This window comes from Syngnathus scovelli, chromosome 20, assembly GCF_024217435.2.
Source record: "Syngnathus scovelli strain Florida chromosome 20, RoL_Ssco_1.2, whole genome shotgun sequence".
Classification (NCBI taxonomy): Eukaryota; Metazoa; Chordata; class Actinopteri; order Syngnathiformes; family Syngnathidae; genus Syngnathus; species Syngnathus scovelli.
In genome coordinates this window covers 9,517,556-9,535,771 of record NC_090866.1, presented here as the reverse complement: position 1 = coordinate 9,535,771, position 18,216 = coordinate 9,517,556, and the positions used below count along the sequence as shown (strand labels likewise).

At 45.1% G+C, this 18,216-nt stretch overlaps 2 protein-coding genes across 4 annotated transcripts; both read left to right on the top strand.

Moving 5' to 3' along the window:
* Positions 1 to 181: 181 nt before the first annotated feature.
* LOC125990297 (rho-associated protein kinase 2) lies at positions 182 to 11,854 on the top strand. 2 transcript variants are annotated; one of them, XM_049757291.1, is made up of 31 exons: positions 182 to 331; positions 2,021 to 2,102; positions 2,180 to 2,280; positions 2,613 to 2,750; positions 2,838 to 3,098; positions 3,200 to 3,344; positions 3,425 to 3,563; positions 4,372 to 4,463; positions 5,212 to 5,371; positions 5,937 to 6,033; positions 6,102 to 6,184; positions 6,251 to 6,299; positions 6,358 to 6,493; positions 6,563 to 6,654; positions 6,752 to 6,998; positions 7,467 to 7,573; positions 7,663 to 7,822; positions 7,895 to 8,055; positions 8,154 to 8,338; positions 8,440 to 8,509; positions 8,631 to 8,734; positions 8,876 to 9,062; positions 9,139 to 9,232; positions 9,306 to 9,400; positions 9,539 to 9,727; positions 9,790 to 9,952; positions 10,642 to 10,709; positions 10,791 to 10,879; positions 11,046 to 11,124; positions 11,228 to 11,492; positions 11,565 to 11,854. In XM_049757291.1, the coding sequence occupies exons 1-31, from the start codon at positions 236 to 238 to the stop codon at positions 11,852 to 11,854; spliced, it is 4,224 nt and encodes a 1,407-aa protein (XP_049613248.1). In that variant the 5' UTR covers positions 182 to 235. The 2 variants fall into 2 exon arrangements, with proteins under 2 accessions (XP_049613248.1, XP_049613247.1); XM_049757290.1 differs by having other exon boundaries at positions 3,197 to 3,344.
* Positions 11,855 to 11,856: 2 nt separating this feature from the next.
* Positions 11,857 to 15,011, top strand: si:dkey-90m5.4 (leucine-rich alpha-2-glycoprotein). Of its 2 annotated transcripts, XM_049757348.2 has the most exons (4): positions 11,857 to 12,047; positions 12,209 to 12,303; positions 12,538 to 13,499; positions 13,617 to 15,011. In XM_049757348.2, exons 3-4 carry the CDS (start codon positions 13,439 to 13,441, stop codon positions 14,606 to 14,608), a joined length of 1,053 nt encoding a protein of 350 aa, XP_049613305.1. In that variant the 5' UTR covers positions 11,857 to 12,047; positions 12,209 to 12,303; positions 12,538 to 13,438; the 3' UTR covers positions 14,609 to 15,011. The 2 variants fall into 2 exon arrangements, with proteins under 2 accessions (XP_049613305.1, XP_068505396.1); XM_068649295.1 differs by lacking the exon at positions 12,209 to 12,303.
* Positions 15,012 to 18,216: the final 3,205 nt, after the last annotated feature.

Genomic DNA, 18,216 nt, shown 5'->3' with positions numbered 1-18,216 from the left:
AGTCTCGGGCCGGTTCGCCAGCCTGTGGACCCTTTTAAGGACAAAATAACGATATAACTATGGAACTTTATTTGTGGATTAATTAACCAGGCAAACTTTTAACGACCGCTTACCGGACTGCTGGCACGAGGAGTCTAGTCGTGAGTAATCGAACCAAGATAAGGGGAAAAAAAGATCACACTTCCGGTGTGTTATTATTTTATTTATTTATGATCGCTGAAGAGGAATATTAAATATGCTCGGGGCGGAGAGCCGACTGGAAAGTCGGCTGAATAAGCTGGAGGTCCTCATGAAGAATCCGGAGTCAGTGTTAAACCTGGGAACACTGCTGGTGAGTTCAAAAATAAAAGAATTCTAATAAAGTTATATTGAAGTTATGACGTCATACTGCCGTGTCATTAATGGCCGCAGGTTAAACGAGCTCATTTGACACCTGTAAACAATATCAGAATGCTAAGTTGTCTTAAATACACTACCACATTCAAAGTTTACTTTTGATCATTGCTGATCAAATATAATTATCATTTATTAAACACAGTTTGGTGCGCTAGTGGTGTTTACACGTCTTGCTCACAGTTCTGGGTTTGAATCTCAGCTTCCTTCCTGAGTGGAATTTTCTAAGTACTTCCTTCCATATTACAAAAACACGCACGTTAGGTTCAGTAACGACTCCTAAAACATCCTTAGGTGTGATTTTTTTTAAATATTTTGTTTTGGATTCAACTAATGTTATTATCAGTGAGGCTTAGTCTACCTTTGACTCTTTGTTGTGCCAATACAAAGTTCACTTGCCATTTATCAGGAATGCAGCCCTTACCCTATTTGGCAATATTTTCCAGTTTATTCATTCATTGAGACTCAGCCAGTATATTAAGCATCTAAAATAATTTTTAGATGACAGTTCCAAGTGGTTGCCACTGATCCCCCCCCCCCCCCCCCCCCAGCTTCCTCATACTCAAACTTGTCACACTTGTAAATGACATAATGCAATAGAACAAAAAACACTGCACGTTTGTCTTTACAAAGACTGCCACCGGGCCTGTTTTTGTTTTTTTGGGAACTTCCCACGCAGGAAGAGTGAGGTCACATCCTGGAATTAATGTCGCGATAACCCACCCTGACCTAACGTCATCCCCCTTCCCGTTTATTCACAAACACAAGCATTTTCGATGTTGTGCTCATCCGTTAAATAAATAGGACTGAAAATTTGGCAGGTCGTAACAGTTTTCGTCAATGAATAATGAATCGTCACGGCTCAGAGCAAAGACTTGAGCCGTTCGTGTTGCTAGTTGTCTTTTGTCCGTGTATTAATAATCATTAACAATGGAGGCGTTTTCTTTGCTAGCTCACAACAACAAGAATTCTGGATTCCAGCAAAAGTTCAAATGTTATCTCGTCAAAGTGCAAAGCTGAAGTACGAGGAGGAAGAGCATCGAGCAGTTAGCTGTTATGATTATTATCAGCTCTAATCTGATCAAATCTTGTCTCCTAAACTGAATGATGTTTCTATTTTACCTGTCACTCAAATGAAAAAAAAGTTTTTTTGGTTGTGATGTGGACTTTGCAGCATGTATAAAAATACGTCAACCTCGATTCATCTATTTTGGGAACATCAATTCAGCGAAACCATAGCGTGCGTAATGGCAGCGTCAGTCCAAAGCCGTTAGCTGTTTGTCCAACAATAAATAGCATGTGAGCCTCCATTTCTATTTCCACCAGTGGGGGAGGGGGGGGGGGGGGGGGGAGATCTCTCCCCACCGCTGCTATTTAAAGGTGCAGAATTGTTCCGGATGCCCCCTGCCTGCCCAGGCACATGTCCACCGACAAACAGGCGGAGAAGATACCGTGGGGTTTTGATTCCATATTGAAACCCGATGCGGTTGATGACACTGCGAGGCCACGGCGTTCAGCCCCCCGGACCCAAAGGGAGGGGTCCTATGTCGAAATGAAAATGGCTGTTTTGGAGCACTGTGGCTCGGAAGGGTCAAAAAAGTTCAAAACAGGTGTTTTTGTTTTCCAGGATTCGATAAATGCCTTGGCTCACGATTTGAATTACCCAGCTCTGCGGAAGAACAAGAACATCGAAACGTTCCTGAGTCGATGTAAGCGTTGCCGTGTTTCGCCTGACCTTTGTGCGATAAGACGAACGACGAAAGTTTTGACATGGCATTGTTCGCAGATGAAAAAGCGGTCAGCCAGCTGCGCGAGCTGCAGGTCAAGCTGGAAGACTTTGAGAAGGTGAAGCTGATCGGAAGAGGTGCTTACGGAGAAGTACAGCTGGTGAGAACCTTCTAATGGACTCATTGTCGCTTTATTAGGGACGCCTTTGCATTCTATTGGGTTGTATAGGTCTGTTCTTTACTTGGTTTGTAAAAAAATTTGAGTTATCGTGTAGCTAGCTACATAGCTATTTTAGTGTGTGCTAAAAGTTTTATCTTCCAAGCCTGTCTGGACAGGAGCAGCATGTGGGACGACAATGATGGAAAGGGGGGTTGCTTCGCTCAAGTTGAAGAACATGTGCCAGCATGTCGTTCTTCAGGCGTGCTCCTGTAATTTCATCCTCACGCCTCGTCAATATTCCTCATCATTGTGTCTCATTTTTTCGCGCCCAGGTGCGACACAAGGCCTCTCGGAAAGTTTACGCCATGAAGAAGCTGAATAAGTTTGAGATGATCAAGCGCTCTGACTCGGCTTTCTTCTGGGAGGAGAGGCACATCATGGCCTTCTCCAACAGTCCCTGGGTCATCCAGGTGTGTGCATGAAGTTCACAAGGATTAAAGTTGGGGAGAAAGTTTTAATTTTTTTTAATATATTTTATCTGTGTCGTTTTTCCGTAGCTGTGCTGCGCCTTCCAAGATGACCGCCACCTTTACATGGTGATGGAGTTCATGGCGGGCGGCGACATGGTCACGCTCACCATGAACTACGACATACCGGAAGAGTGGGCTCGCTTCTACACGGCCGAGGCGGTGCTGGCCCTGGACGCCATCCACTCCCTGGGCTTCATCCACCGCGACGTCAAACCGGACAACATGCTGCTCGACCAGCACGGCCACCTCAAGCTGGCCGACTTCGGCACCTGCATGAAGATGGACTCTGTAAGTTCCCGTCTGTGCTCTTCATAGCTAAATTGCCCCATCTAGTGTTCAGATTAGATAGTGTTATTTTTCAACAATTTTTTTTTTTGGTGGGTCAGAAGACAGGCATGGTACGCTGTGACACCGCCGTGGGCACCCCCGACTACATCTCCCCCGAGGTGCTGCAGTCTCAGGGGAGCGAGGGTCACTACGGTCGAGAATGCGACTGGTGGTCCGTCGGGGTCTTTATCTACGAGCTGCTAGTAGGTGAGTGACCTCTTGTGGATGTAATCTGTTATTACACTCACTAAGCGCAACCATTCAATTCTCAAAATGTTTTCCCACAGGTGTAACACCTTTCTACGCTGAATCCCTCGTGGGGACCTACGGGAATATTATGAACCACAAGAATTCCCTCTCCTTCCCGGATGATGTGGAAATGTCCCAGGAGGCCAAAAACCTCATCTGTGCCTTTTTAACTGACAGGTTTGCCATTTTATAGACAAATGATACGATTTGTAATTGCAGTAGAGAGAACGGCCAGAAAATAATTGAGAAAATGTATCGCTCTAGGCTCCTGCTGGTAAGCTTAGAAATTTATTTTGAAAATGTTTTTACCTGCGTGACCTCCTATGAATCATTCCAAAGGTTTCAAAAATACCCAAGAAAGTTTTCGTGTCAACACAAGTGTTAAAGTTAAGTGAGTGTAAAAATGTCGTGTCAAGGGCCCTTCCCCTGCAGAAGAGAGAACTTCCTATTGACATTTGTGGCCCTTCCCCCCCACCTGCAAGAACTCGGACAAGAGCCTTTCTACCTCCATACAGAGGAGCCTTTCACTTTTTTTTTACTCTTTATTTACCTTCTCACTCGCCGTTCTGTGGGAGTGAAAAAGTGAGCTGACCTCATGCAAAGATACCAGTCTTTCCTCCACTATGACAGAATTTAACTTTTTTTTTAAGTTAGCTGGGGGGGGGGGTTTAAAGCCCACTCTTTTGCCCTTTGTGTTCCCGCCCCTGCGATTTCTTCCTGTTGGCTGAGTTTGGAATGTCCCACACGTGGCAAGGCAAAGCTGCTACGCCCCTCCGGCCGCGCAGTAGAAGAAGCGTGGGGTGGGAGGGGGGTGGGGGGGGGGGGCGCAGGTCGAGTTTCATAGAAGTGCAAAGGGGGGAAGGACGCTTGGGAGTTAATCCGATTTTTATGATTTCGAGAGGTTCTAGTGCGCGTCTAGTTGATGTTGACGGCGGGAGGCGTTTTCACTCTGATTGTTTGACGCCCCTCCCCTCCATGCCTGCAGGGAGATTCGTCTGGGCCGCACCGGAGTGGAGGAGATCAAACGTCACCCGTTCTTCAAGAGCGACCACTGGACCTTTGACAACATCCGAGAGAGTAAGTTGATATTGGAACGCTGCAAGCAGAGGCAGAATGTTTTTTTTTTTTGAAGCAGCCTGATAAGTGAGTAGATGCTGAGGTCATTTTATCTGGATTATACCAAGATTAGGAAGGGTGCGTTGGGTAAATACATTTATCACGCTTACTCAAGAAGATTATATTTGTAGGCATAACTCAATAAAAGTTTAAAAATAACAATGCACACCTTCGGGCAAATGGATGGACTCAGCCGGCAGACGCCCCCCCTGGTAAGGGGTGGGGCCATGGGTGCGGCGGGGCCTAATGAGAAGGGATGCCCCACTAACGGGTCTCGCGCCCGCTCTCTTGCCGTCACTGTGGCCTGGGCTGCCTGTCATTAGCCGCCTTCTATCAGGATGCATTCTGGGAAACGTCGCCACAAGGGCCACCGCTTGATGGCTTTTTTTAGCCCAATTTCAATTCTCCCAAGCTCGACGTTCACGTTTGTCAACGTGAGAGTGAAAGTTTTGCTGTTTTGTGTCATCCTGTGATGGATTAAAATTTTTTCGCCCCCTGAGAAGAGTGCAGGCTATATTTGTGAAAGCCGCTGAGTGGACGTGTGTGTGCGCACAAAGTGAGCACTGTGCGTGAAAAGGAGCGGTGGTCACGCCAGCCTTGCCCAAGTCTAACTTTTTTTTTTTTTCCTTTTTTTTTCTCCTTTTTTTTTTTTTAGCAGTGCAGCCAAAAGTTGCTCGCTTTTGAAGGCTTTCACTGTGTCTCTCTCCAGCTGTGGCTCCCGTCGTACCTGAGCTGAACAGCGACATCGACACCAGCAACTTCGATGATTTCGAGGACGATAAAGGAGCCGCTGAGACCTTCCCGCCGCCAAAAGCATTCGTGGGCAACCAGCTTCCATTCATCGGCTTCACCTACTTCAAGGAAGACCAGTAAGTGTTCTTTCTTTTATGGTGATACACGCTTGCTACCTTTCTATTTTTTATTTTATTTTTTATGACATGAGCAAAGGCTCTGACACTGGAAACACGGCCGCTACTTTTTTTTTTTTTTTTAATAGAGCCTTCCAAATTTCACACACTGTACGCTTGTTCACTCTTCACACTGAGCTGCCTTGTTCTGACACTCGACCCAAAACTGCCCTCACTGTTTTTTCTTGAAGCCTGCATGCAAAAAAAAAAAAAAATCTCAAGATAGATGTTTGTGTTTAGTCTACCGCTGAAGTAACAATTGGGCTTTTTTTCTTTTTTTTAACATAAGTGTCAGATGTGCAGATGAAAATATTTTCTAATATTCTCTCTGGAAACCATTTTTCCATCTTGTTCTAGTTTCCCCAAAAGGTCATGTGATGATTTCCAAATATTAAACGTCTCCCATCATCATTTTAATCAGAAAATGAAAAAGCTTTAACGTCTCACTTAAGTTATAAACATGTGGTTGGTTTATTTAGAAGCCTGCAACCTGTCGACTTTTTTTTTCTTCTCCTCTCTCTCTCAGGCTGCTGAAGGCAAAGAAAAACATCTCCGAGCCGGATTGTGAGAACGAAAAGGAGAAATTAGAGGAGAAGCAACAGCGCTCTGACAACAAGAAAGAAGTGAGTATTTATTCACGAGTAATTTGAAGATGAATTAATCCAAGTCACATTCTACTCTGATTTGTTAGCAACTGCAGAAAAAACTGAATGAACTGGAGGAGCAGCTGGACCATGAAATGCAGGCCAAAGACGAGCTGGAGCACAAGTTCCGGTAAGAATGGAACTAATATTTTTTTGGAGTCCATCTTCTCTAATTATAGCTGCTCTGTCTCGACAGAAATGCCACCAACCGTTTAGACAAGTTGGTCAAGGAATTAGACAAGGAGGTGAGTTTTTTTATTTTTTTTTATTTTCCACTTGTCCTGAGTGTGTTGTTCCGATTAGATGAACAACAGACAACGGGTGGAGGCCTCGCTGAGGCAGCTGGAGTGCGAGCGAGCTCTGCTGCAGCACCAGAGTACCGAGAACCAGCGCAAAGTCGATATTGAGACGGACAGGAAACGCGGACTGGAGAACGAACGTGAGCAGCCTGATTTCACTTTCACTAAAATGTGTGAAAATAATTTTAAAAAAAATCTTTACATGCTAGTGAATACCCTGAGGGACCAGTTAGAAGATCTGAAGAAGAGGAACCACAATTCACAGATCTCCAACGAGAAGAACATCCAGCTGCAGAAACAAGTGAGGAAAGCGTGATCGAAAAGTAACTCTTCCAAATCCACAGCTCGCTTCGGAGAACAACCATCCACGTAGACCGTTGACATCGTTTCCTTCTCAGCTCGAGGAGGCGGCCGGGACTCTTCAGGCGGAACAGGAGGCCACGAGCAAGTTAAAGAAGAGCCAGGCGGAGATGCAGAAACAGGTCCAGAGCTTGGAGCTGAGCCTGAGGGAGACACAGGAGAAGTGCAAACAGCTGGAGGAGACCAAAACGGAGCTGGAGAAGCAGCTGACGACGCTGCGGGCCGAGCTGGAGGCGGAGAAGAGGGAGCGGAGCGTCAAGATGGATGTTATCGCTGACCTACAGAGTGAGTATCAGTAGGAAAGTATCAGTAGAATTATTTTGAAGCCAAAACTATTTTGGACATATTGAGGACAACATCTGTTAACATGCACGACTTGGAGCTGTGACAGGGAAATAGGATGTAAATTGTTTATTTGGAAAATCATTCAGTCATGGCTGGAAAGATCCGTTTTTTTCGTCATGGAAGCCAAATGCTGAAAACGTCTTGTGTTTGGAAACTTGATTTGAACGCTCATTGAAGAACAATGTTTGGCTTGTTTTCATGATACCTTCATTTTTTTCCCTTCTAATGAGTAAAAAGAAAAAAAATGGGTGGAGATAGGGAAAAGTGAGAAGTATATTTATGACGTACTTTGTGGATCAACGTTCAGGAATATTATGTCATCTTCGAATGTCGGGTTGTTTTCCACATGCTGCTCTTGATTTTTTTTTAAGTATAAGTTGATGTTCTTCTTGTATTCACCTACCTCAGGGCAAACATCTGGGCTGAAAGACGAGGTAAAAGAAATGAAGTCATGTCTCTCCACCGCCCAGACTGGAAAGAACCAACTGCAGGAGAAGCTCATTGACCTTGAGAAGGTGCCTTTCAAAGTTCTTGTAGCTTTCTACTTAAATCTGTGAGAGGCAAACAATTGGTCCAACCAATAAATTCCGCTTTGACTATTTAGGAAAAGAGCAACCAAGAGATCGAGCTGACGTTCAAGTTGAAGTCACTCCAACAGAGTCTAGAGCAGGAGGAGGCCGAACACAAAGCAACCAAGGCCAAGTTGGCGGATGAAAACCAAACTTACCAGTCCCTGGAGGTAGCAAAGTCTACGGCTTTAAAAGGTGAGGGGAGGGGGGAACCTTTCGTCTGCTTTCAAAGTGTTTATCATTCAAAGTTCTTCTGCTGTCATTCAGAGATGGAGCGCAGCCTTCAGGAGGAACGCACGCTCAAACAGGAGCTGGAAGCCAAGCTACTGCAGCTGAAGAAAGATTACTCCATGCTGGACTGCGATTACAAACAGGCACAGCACAAACAGGACGAGCTGCTCACGAGAAAGGAGAAAATTTCCGAAGAGGTGCGTTGGATGATTCCCGACGCAAAGTTATCGGGTACTCCTAGCGGCAGCCGATACCAGCCGCCGATACTTGAGTCATTTGATTCATTTTTATGTAGGTCAAGAACCTGAGCCTGCGCTTGGAGCAGGAGGTCCACGCACGCAGTTTGGCCCAGAGTGACCTGAAGATGGAGAAGCAGCAGGTGACCGTCCTGCGCACCTCCGAGAAGCAGCTCAAGCAGGAGCTCAACCAGCTGCTTGAGATTAAGCAGGTCTTGGAGAAACAAAACCAGGAGATGCGCAGGTCAGCTTAACACACAGAAGATGGAGCGTGCTGGTTTTAAAGCACTTTTGTTGATTTCAAGAAACCATTGTGGGCATGACAGATTGATGGCGCTGTTACAGGGAGAAGCAAGAGTCGGAAGCTCTGCTGAAAGATTTAAAGGACCAGCTGGAGGCGGAGCAATATTTCACGGTAGAGTTTCTTCGCCTTTTTTCGTCCGCGCTCTCTCAACAAAGTCGCTTAGTTAGCAAAAATTCTTAACAGTGTGAATTTTGTGAGATGAAACAAATCGTAAATCCTCTTTCTGTGTTAGACCCTTTACAAGACCCAGATCCGAGAGTTGAAGGAGGAGTGTGATGAGAACAATAATTTGTACAAGGAGGCTCAACAACGTCTGGAAGAATTCCAGGAGGAGAGGTAACTTCTGGTGTTATTTACTTTTATGCCACTAGGGGGTGTTACAAATGGACACCATTCGTTTGGAGGAACTTAGCCGTTAGCATTGACGCTAATAAAAAATGTCCTGTGGTATTTATTGAGCTAAATTTTGACCCACAGGGAATCGCTGGCTTCCCAGCTGGAAGTCAGCCTGACCAAGGCCGACTCGGAGCAGTTGGCCCGCTCCATCGCCGAGGAGCAGTACTCGGATCTGGAGAAGGCAAAGATCATGAAGGAGCTGGAGATCAAAGACATGACGGCCAGGCATAAACAGGAACTCGGCGACAAGGAGGCCACCATTAGCTCGGTGAGATGCCACCAAAAATAGACATAATTAATATGCTTAGTATTTTTTTATTTTTATTTCAACTCGTCATTCAAAGCTGGAAGAGTCCAATCGTACCCTGACGGTGGACGTGGCTAACCTCGCTAGCGAGAAGGAGGAACTCAACAACCAGCTGAAAGAACTGCAGCAACGTGAGAAGAAAAAAAACTTTCTATACATTCTGTAAATAAACCTCTGACGTCAAACATCCTGCTCTTTCTGCAGACCTCGAGGATGCAAAGGATGAGAAGAACAACCTGAGCACTCTCATTGCGGGCTTTGAAAAACAAGTGCAGAATGAAAGGACGCTGAAGATTCAGGTGCGGAAGTCAAACCGCCTACACCGAGCCAATGTTTTCCACAAATAATTGTCTTCAGCTGCAGCTTTCGCTCGAAATGTTCTTCACACGTTTATCGTTTATATCGTAAATATTGGAATTGCGTGCCGTGTCCCGCAGGCCATCAACAAGCTGGCCGAGGTGATGAACCGGAGGGAGCCGACGAGGATCGGCCACCGAGGCCCCGACACGGAGGTGCACAAGAAGGAGAAGGAGAACAAGAAGCTGCAACTGGAGCTGCGATCGGAGAAGGATAAACTCAACAGCACCATCATCAAATTCCAGCGAGAGATGTCGGAAATGCAGGCGGTGAGTTCCGCCCACTTTTTTTTTTCTGATCATAGAAATTTCCTAGCATATTTGTCGCGCAGTTGATAGCTGAGGAGAACCAAGTGCGTCAGGAGCTTCAGATGACATTGGCTAGCAAGGACAGCGACATCGAGCAGCTCCGCTGTCAGCTGACCTCGCTCAGCGTCCACTCTTTGGACTCCACCAGCATCAGCAGCGCCAACGACCTGGACGAAGGCTACCCAGGTTTCCATCCCCACCGTCAAATTAGCATTTGCAACTTTTCCTTTCTTCTCTTTTCACTTGTGCACCTCCTCCTTTGTTCTTCTTCACCCTCTCGGCCACAGTTCGCATTACTCAATCACACACTTCGGAATCAATGTCCTTCACCTACCAGCGCACACACAAATCGGTGCGCGTCGACACCCGGCCCGACATCCGCTCGGCCCGTTCTCTCTTTGATTCTGACTCTGAGGAGGAAGAAAATGCTGAAAGTGACGAGCGGGGCCAGCGTCCCTTGGCTCTCACCTACCAGCAGCCTGAGCCTGACCTTGAAGGTGACCCCAAACTAAAGCCAGGCTTGAACCTTCAACTACTACTAATTGATTTACATTAAACGAGAAAAAAAACCTGACCATGTTTGAACTCAGCATGATGTCAGCTAATCCCACGAGTGCGTTTACTCTGATTCCGCTGCGTCTTAATACGCTTGATGTGCACTGATGCAAACTCACAGCTTGACCTTTGACCTGTTTTCTTCCAATTCCATCTAAAAAAAGAGGCACGGGGTTTTGTTTTGGATAATCCATGAGGAAAAAGTCATATTGAGGGAAATTTTATTGAACGAATGCACGCTTGCTGTGTTCGAACACAATAATGAGTTTATATGCGAGATAAATATTGCTTAAAATATTAAATGAGGATCTTTGTTTTAGATTCCAGACTCGAGGGCTGGCTTTCAATCCCCAACAAGCACACAAAACGGTTCGGCTGGGACAAAAAGGTAACCTAACCTAATCTCATACATTTCCTTTTTTTATTATTTTATTTTGAATCAAATTTAACTTATGTTTCCCTTCAACAGTTTGTCGTGGTTAGCAGTAAAAAGATTCTGTTCTACAACAGCGAGCAGGACCGAGAACAGGCCAACCCTTTCATGATTTTGGATATCGAGTGAGTCGATTTTCATTTCGACTTTGAAATCAATCTACAGCCAGATTAGTCGATAGAACAGAAAGAAGAAAATAAATAAAATATAGGCTCACATTCAACGTCTCACTGCCAAGAATATTATTCTAGTTCCTTACTGTTATTCCAACTTTCTTTTCGCCCACTCCAGCAAACTCTTTCATGTCCGACCCGTCACTCAGACCGACGTGTACCGCGCAGACGCCGCGGAAATCCCCCGGATATTTCAGGTAAGGCAATAATACAAAATGAATAAAACATTTTTTTATCCCTTTTGATGCCCCATGTCAGAGCTGGATTGCCTGAAATTTCAAATCCATCCATGTCTTCCAGATCCTGTACGCCAACGAGGGCGAGAGCAAGCGTGATCAGGTGGTCATGGAGAGCACCCCCTTCGGCGAGCGCCCTTCCCACATCAACCACAAGGGGCACGAGTTCGTCCTCACGCTTTACCACTTCCCGTCCAGCTGCGAGGCGTGCACTCGACCGCTGTGGCACGTATTTAAACCGCCGCCGGCCCTCGAGTGCCGCCGATGCCACGCCAAGTGCCATAAGGACCACCTGGACAGAAAGGAGGAGGTCATTGGGCCCTGCAAGGGTCAGTGGAGAACTTAAGCAACTTCCCTTAGCTCTTTTTTGTCCTTTATTCGATATTTCTTGTCGTGGACAGTGAACTACGACATGTCCACGGCCAAAGAGTTGCTGTTATTAACCGGGAGCCGGGAGGATCAGAAGCGATGGGTCAGCCAACTCCTCAAGCGCATCCCCAGGAAGCACCCGCAGGTCGCCGCCGCCGCCTCCGCCCCCGCCCCGGCCCATCTACCCGAGGCACCGGCCAGATCCTCCCCCCGCGTTTCACCCCGGCCATCACCCAGGGGCTCGCCGCAGATTTCCCCGCACCGCGGGGCCGTGAAACTGTCGTCCTCCAGAAGTCAGCAGCAGTCCGGGAAAGCCAGGTGAGGATGACTCCATCATCATCACAAGGGGTTCCTCAGAAAGTTTTCCTTCATATGCTAATCAGGATATTTTACCTTATTTATTTCGGCCGCATGCTAAACTGGCTCTCGCCCCCTCACCAGCGGCCCTATGCTACGCATCATCCTCCACTGACCTCTTCACCCACCATTCTAACGTTTCCCATGCTTGGGAGACTGTAAGTAGCTAAGCTAGCACCCCCCCCAACCCACCCTCGTCAGCCCGCACGAAGCAATGCCAATTAACCCCCTAATCGTTCTACTCGCAGCTCCCTACTCTGCCCCCCCTCACCTGATTTCTTGTTAGCGCTCAAGTTGAACTTCCTACTTACCGTTTCAGATTGCTTGATTTTGACCTGAAAGACTTGAGGTGGTCGTTGGATGACACCGACAGTGATGATGATATGTTCTTCTGAAAGAAAGGGGGGACGGAGGGTAATTGGCATGCTCGCAGTGTGTGCTGTCTGACAATTGCAGTGATTTTTTTTTTTTACCTACTTCATGCATTGTTTTCACTCGAGGCATCCATTTGAGAAGAAGCGTATTTTTGGACAATTTAGTTGAACTGAATTTGATTGTGTGGATTTTGTGTGGGAGTGTGCCGTTATTACAGCATGTGTGTGTTTTTTTTTCTTTGAATATAATTTCATCTCTATTTCTTCCCTACAGTTAACCCTGGCTCAGCGAAGAGATTCTTCCTTGCGGGATGATTGACAGCAGCGTGCCAAAAAATGAAACTGAACTTTTTTAACCCGAGGAACAATCTTTTTCAGGATGCCATGTTGTCATAACGACATGGTGAACAAAATTGGACTTTCACATTTGGGTTTGAAGTGCAAGGGCTGTGTGTATTGTATATATATCAAATGAAGAGGACTTTTTTTTTTTTTTTGTGGATCATATCTTAGAATGTTTAGAAAACACGGATTATATTATTTTTTATGAGCGTTTAATATTACACATCAGCACGGCGGGCTTGTCTGGGAATTGTTTACAAAACAAAATTGCACATTCATTTTGGGTCACCAGTTCAGTTTATCAACAAAAAAATTATCTTTTTAAATGGAAACTCAAACAATCCCGTTTTTATTTTTTCTCTCCCAATGGTCAAATAAAATTACATATCCATCCATTTTTTGTACTCATTTGGGTGATGGCTACATCAAGATGGCTCACATCTAAGGTAAGGCCAATTTTGTCTTCACTTATACCTCACTCCAGCATTTTTTTTTTTTTTTATTCAACCAGAATATTTTCATTTCCCTCCAAGGTTCTGGTGAAACGAGTGGGCTTCCATTAATCTTTCAAAAGCGCCTAAAGCCAACTGGCGCTCATTATACATAATGTAATAGCTCATCATATTGCCCATCTGCTAAAAAATTCTATTTCACACCGCACTTTGGATTTTTACTCTCAACCAGTGTGTGACTGACGAGGTCCCGGGCGAACAACAAATCATCAAAATGTCCGGTTGTTTTCGTCCGAGTCACATGATCAGCCGTCCTTGACTGCAGCGTGAGCGGCTTGTTTGCATAACAAGTAATGATTACATTGGGGTTGTGCTCCTCGTATGACTCAGTGCTTTTGCAGATCCTGCAGCCTGGCTGACACTCATCCACCTTCAAGCAACAGTAAGTTGGATTCTAATTTCTTACCAGGGCAGTGATTCATCGCGATTGGTGAACGATCGGAAATGATCAAATTTAATTGATTGACTCATAAATGACTCCATTCTTCTTGTGTCTTAGTAATGAAGGCGTTTTACGCAGTTATCTTCTACCTGGCCTATTTCGGCCATGCTGCTTCAGCCTGCCCGTCGCTTTGCAAATGCTACCCGAGAAGAGCCGAGGTGGTCTGCAATGAAGTTCCCATGACCGTATTCCCCTCCGAGGGCCTCCCCAAAAACACCAGCATCCTCACTATCCAGTTCACCAACATCTCATCCATCTCCGAGCAGGATCTCAACGCGGTCCCTCAGTTGAAGCAGTTGCACCTGTTCAGCAACCATCTGAAGAACCTTTCCTCGCACCTCCTTAGAGGCCTGCCTCTCCTCACGACTTTGGATCTCACCGGCAATAAGCTGAGTGACTTGCCCGCTGATGTCTTCAGTCACGCTCCGCTTCAAATCCTGGTGCTCAAGAACAATCTGATTGAGAAAGCTGAGTCCGCGTGGTTTCCGGATAACTCCAACCTGACCTGGTTGGACGTCTCTGGGAATCGTTTGGCAAATATCTCAGCAGATTTTCTCCAGAAATTGCCGCATTTGGAAAACCTCGAACTTTCCAATAACCATCTGGTGAAGTTCCCAGCAGATTCTCTGGATCAACTCACCAAACTTGATCGGCTGAATCTGCGCAACAACAAACTGGACAGTCTGGCGGCGTCTTTGCTCCATAACACCCGGAACCTCACCTACTTATTCCTCTCCAAGAACAAGCTCAGTCATGTTCCCCAGAACTTTTTTCAGGAGCTCACTCAGCTCAAACATCTCAGTCTGGATGACAACCAGCTTAGCAGCATCCCTCCAGGACTGCTCGACAATTTGAACGCCCTGGAGGACGAAGGGCTGGACCTGTCCGCCAACCCGTGGGTTTGCGACGAGAAGATAGAGTACCTCCTCGGATGGCTCCAAAAGAACCTGAAGAAAGTGTTCCTTCCGGAGACCATCATTTGTTCTGCTCCTCAGTCTCTCAAGAGTCGCACGGTGATGTCGCTCACAGAGACTGAACTGAAAATCTGAGTCAAGGTTTTTTTATTTTCCAATACCTACAGGATGATATAGCAAAATTTAGACAAAAGTAGTTACTGCTGCCTGGGTTTAGTGAAAGGTGCTAGAAGATGTAGGAAATATGTAAAAAAAACAACTAAAAGCTACACACGAACACTTTAAAATCATCTTAATAGCTTTGTGTGTCAATTCTTTAGCGGAGTTAAGCTAGCAACGACTCAGACATGTTTGTGATTCATGACTATAAAACTTATTTCAAGCAGCAAAACATGTTCTCAGCTTTGTCCATGTTGTGAACTTACAAATAAAAGCAAAAATGTAGAAATAGCTAAGCTAATGTTGACAAAAAATAAGTTCTTTTCAACGCCATTTTGAATGCGCCAGTCAACAAGCTAAGCTAACAATAACACTGTAAGAGAGCAAAGGTCTCCTTTATTGAATTTATGTGGTGGCTGCTGGTGAGGAAACATTTTCTGAGATAAGAGAAATGACACTGCAGCAACAAGGTAAATTATTTTTCTTTTTCATTTCTGTATGAACACTTCTTTCATTTATCAAATGTTTCTCCTCAGGAAAGAAGACCATGAGGCGGTAATATAAAAGACTTCGCTCACTGCCAACAAGTCTCGGATTAAATTCTGCAGATCTTCACGCGGTCCGGTAAGTGGAAAATTCTCAACAACTACTTTCGAAACCATTTTTGGTCTTTTCTAAAAATAAGACCCTCTAATCTGGTCTCGGGGTCATCATTGGATGACTCCACAGCATTTCCAAACCACAGCAAAACCCGAACTCCATCTACCTCCATTTCGACAGACATTTTTTGCCGCATTGTTTTTAATGATGTCGAGTGTGTATGTGTGGGTGGGCTGAATCTTCCAGCTTGACCTCTAGATATTTTTTTTTCCCACCCGCATTAATTCTTCAAGTTCTCCTAACGATATGAAACCTCTGCATGGGTAGTAATTCCTATTGAGGATAAAATATAGTCGACTGCTCAGGGAACCTTCACTTATGAAAATGAAACATCATTCATCGTTGATTTTAATATACAAGCCAGGCCAGAGTGCAGCTTTGAACGCTACGAGGTAAATGTTGATGAAAAGAGTCGGGGAGTGGGCTTAGTGTGAAAGCAGACATGTTCACGCGCCTCCATTGCTGCAAGGAAACGTTTTTCATCGCCGGGCTGTCAGGTTTCTCACATTTAAAAGTGAGCAAGGTGCTAAGACGAAATGACAAAGAAACCTTTTGCGCTTGACATTTTGCCTTATAGATGAAAAAGCACAACGGGGGAGTACAAAAGGTCAAAATTTAAAATCTCGCTACCCCGTCTTGTGATATGAATGAAATTTTTGTTTATCCTATAGGTAGACGATTATTCTTGAAAATGTCAGCAAACACCTTCGCCCGAGAAAAGCAACAATAGCTGATGAAATCTTATTTATTTATTTATTTATTTATTTATTTCCTTGAATAAGAAAAGATCACATGAGTTTTAACTTACACATCAATGTCGCGTTCTGTTCGTTCACCATTTTTTTTTCTCCACGTCCAGCTCAGGTTAAATGTCCTCCTCATTAAAATGTAACCTAAAGGTGGAAAAGAGAGGCCGCTTTGCAGACGCCATTAGCGAGCAAATGCTCCTACTGAGCCTTTTATCAAGCTTCCCACGCACGGCGACTCAAATCGCATGTTCAAGCTCCGCTGGATTTTTCACGTAATCGCTTTGCAGCGGGAGAATCGTGTAACCGAGGTGACCGATTTGAAAACACAACAACATCCCGTGCATTAACCTCCATCCTCATTTGTTACGAGCCATCCCCGCCTCTGACTCATAAATCATCTCACCGTTTAAATCCAAGGAAGAGGCGAAAAGATACTTTTCTCTTTTCTGACACTGAGACCCGAGGAGTCGTTCATAAATCCGCGTTGAACAGATCGTTACGTTCAATAAGGGAGATTAAAGACTCCGGGATTTAACACCGAAGCAATCCTCATGGAAAGGGATCGTGATAAAAAATAATCTGAATATATCTATAAAAACAAATAGTGTTCTATTAAGCTAAAAAAAATATTTGGACTTCTGGGAATGGATGACATTGGACAAAAGGCCACCTTTTGTCCTCCTCCTCTCCTTGTCCATTGATTTCTCCAAGTGATCACTCACGCAAGGGCACAAACTGGCCTGACAGAGTTTAATTACCTCCAAAAAAAAAAAAGAAGAGCAGAAAAACACCACGCAGCATTTCATCAGTGAGCGACATCTAAATCTCCTTGATGGCTCCTCGCATCCCTTGCCATGAGTCATTTGGATCCTCTAACGATTCTTTCGCTTTGATGCAAAAGGGATTATCATCTGCTTGCAACTGTCCCCGAAGGGGCTTTATGCGGCGTCTATAAAAGACCTTTCACCTGTTGTTTCGCGAGGGTGGGTCAAGGCGGCCCGGCAAGATCATGTATCAGGGGAGCGGGTGGGGCAGAATGTTTTCTGAAGGTTGGACGGCGATAAAGCCAACAAAGAACGTGTGTCGGACATCAAACATGAATGATCGCAAACTAGGATTCATCAAAACGTTCGCCGCTATTGAACCCGCACCGTTCAGTCCGACGAGATAATCAACCGGCAAATGCATCAGCAAGTTTCTCCGGCCAATTTTCCTAATGAGATGTCCATACAAGTGATCAGCGGAGATGATGCAAGATCACAGAAGCGAACAAAAGAAAAAGCGCCGTTTCAGCGATTTTAGCCTAAAATGTCGTTTTAAAGAGCCCAGTTTGGTGATGTCCTCTTTAGTATGCAAGCGGAGAGACACACACGAGAGCCATTTTTTTTTTTTTTTATGTGCCAGCTGCTCTTTGTAACCCTCGGATGAAAACTCATTTGCCAAGAAAGTCAAGCAATGGACGGATTGATTTTAGAATAAAGCAAAAGCGGCTTTGAACAATTCATTTGGGCCCCGTCAGCTCTCAAAGGCTCAATTGAGTCGGCGCTTGGCAAGGTGCTCGTTCAAACTGCCAGATAAGGTGAGAACCAAAGCGCCGTTTTAAATGGACGACATTTTAAGCACTTTATAACAAGAGGATCAAACAAACAAGAAAATCCTCATTTGTTAGACTTAATTGTGCCGACTTCCATGTCACTGGAATTTTGTCTTTCATATTTACAAATTAAGTGTGAAATTGCACTCACATTGCTTTCCCTGAAGCAGTTGTAATAACAGTCTTCACCAGTAGGTGGCAGACAGAGGTGTAAAGACGAAAAGAGTTTGTTGTTCCACGTAACCACAACAAAACAAAAGTGGCTCTATAATCTGATTTAGTGCGTAAAGTTTTGCCGCATCCGCGAGCGCGCGCCAGCACACCTTATCTTCACGACTTTTACGGCCTTTGGTGTTTTATGAGCAAATGTAAACAAACACTCACCGCTACGCCGCTAACACCCCTTAGCAATCCGATGACTTGCCGTTTGGAAGCAATCTAATCCTTTACAAGGACAATAACGCTCAACCCCGAAAAACACAACGGAAGGAATTCGCTTTAGTGTCACTTTACGGTTTACGAAATGCGTTATGTTGAACAAAGCGTTTTATTTCCCAGTCTGAATTTGCACCTCATCTCAA

What these genes read in the sequence shown, in the direction of transcription:
- LOC125990297 (XM_049757290.1), top strand. Translation starts at nt 236, where the DNA reads ATGCTCGGGGCGGAGAGCCGACTGGAAAGTCGGCTGAATAAGCTGGAG. An exon ending in CGAAACGTTCCTGAGTCGAT is followed by an intron (nt 2,103 to 2,179) that starts GTAAGCGTTGCC and finishes CATTGTTCGCAG; the next exon opens with ATGAAAAAGCGGTCAGCCAG. An exon ending in AGATGTCGGAAATGCAGGCG is followed by an intron (nt 9,728 to 9,789) that starts GTGAGTTCCGCC and finishes TTTGTCGCGCAG; the next exon opens with TTGATAGCTGAGGAGAACCA.
- si:dkey-90m5.4 (XM_068649295.1), top strand. Translation starts at nt 13,439, where the DNA reads ATGACTCAGTGCTTTTGCAGATCCTGCAGCCTGGCTGACACTCATCCA. An exon ending in TCATCCACCTTCAAGCAACA is followed by an intron (nt 13,500 to 13,616) that starts GTAAGTTGGATT and finishes CTTGTGTCTTAG; the next exon opens with TAATGAAGGCGTTTTACGCA.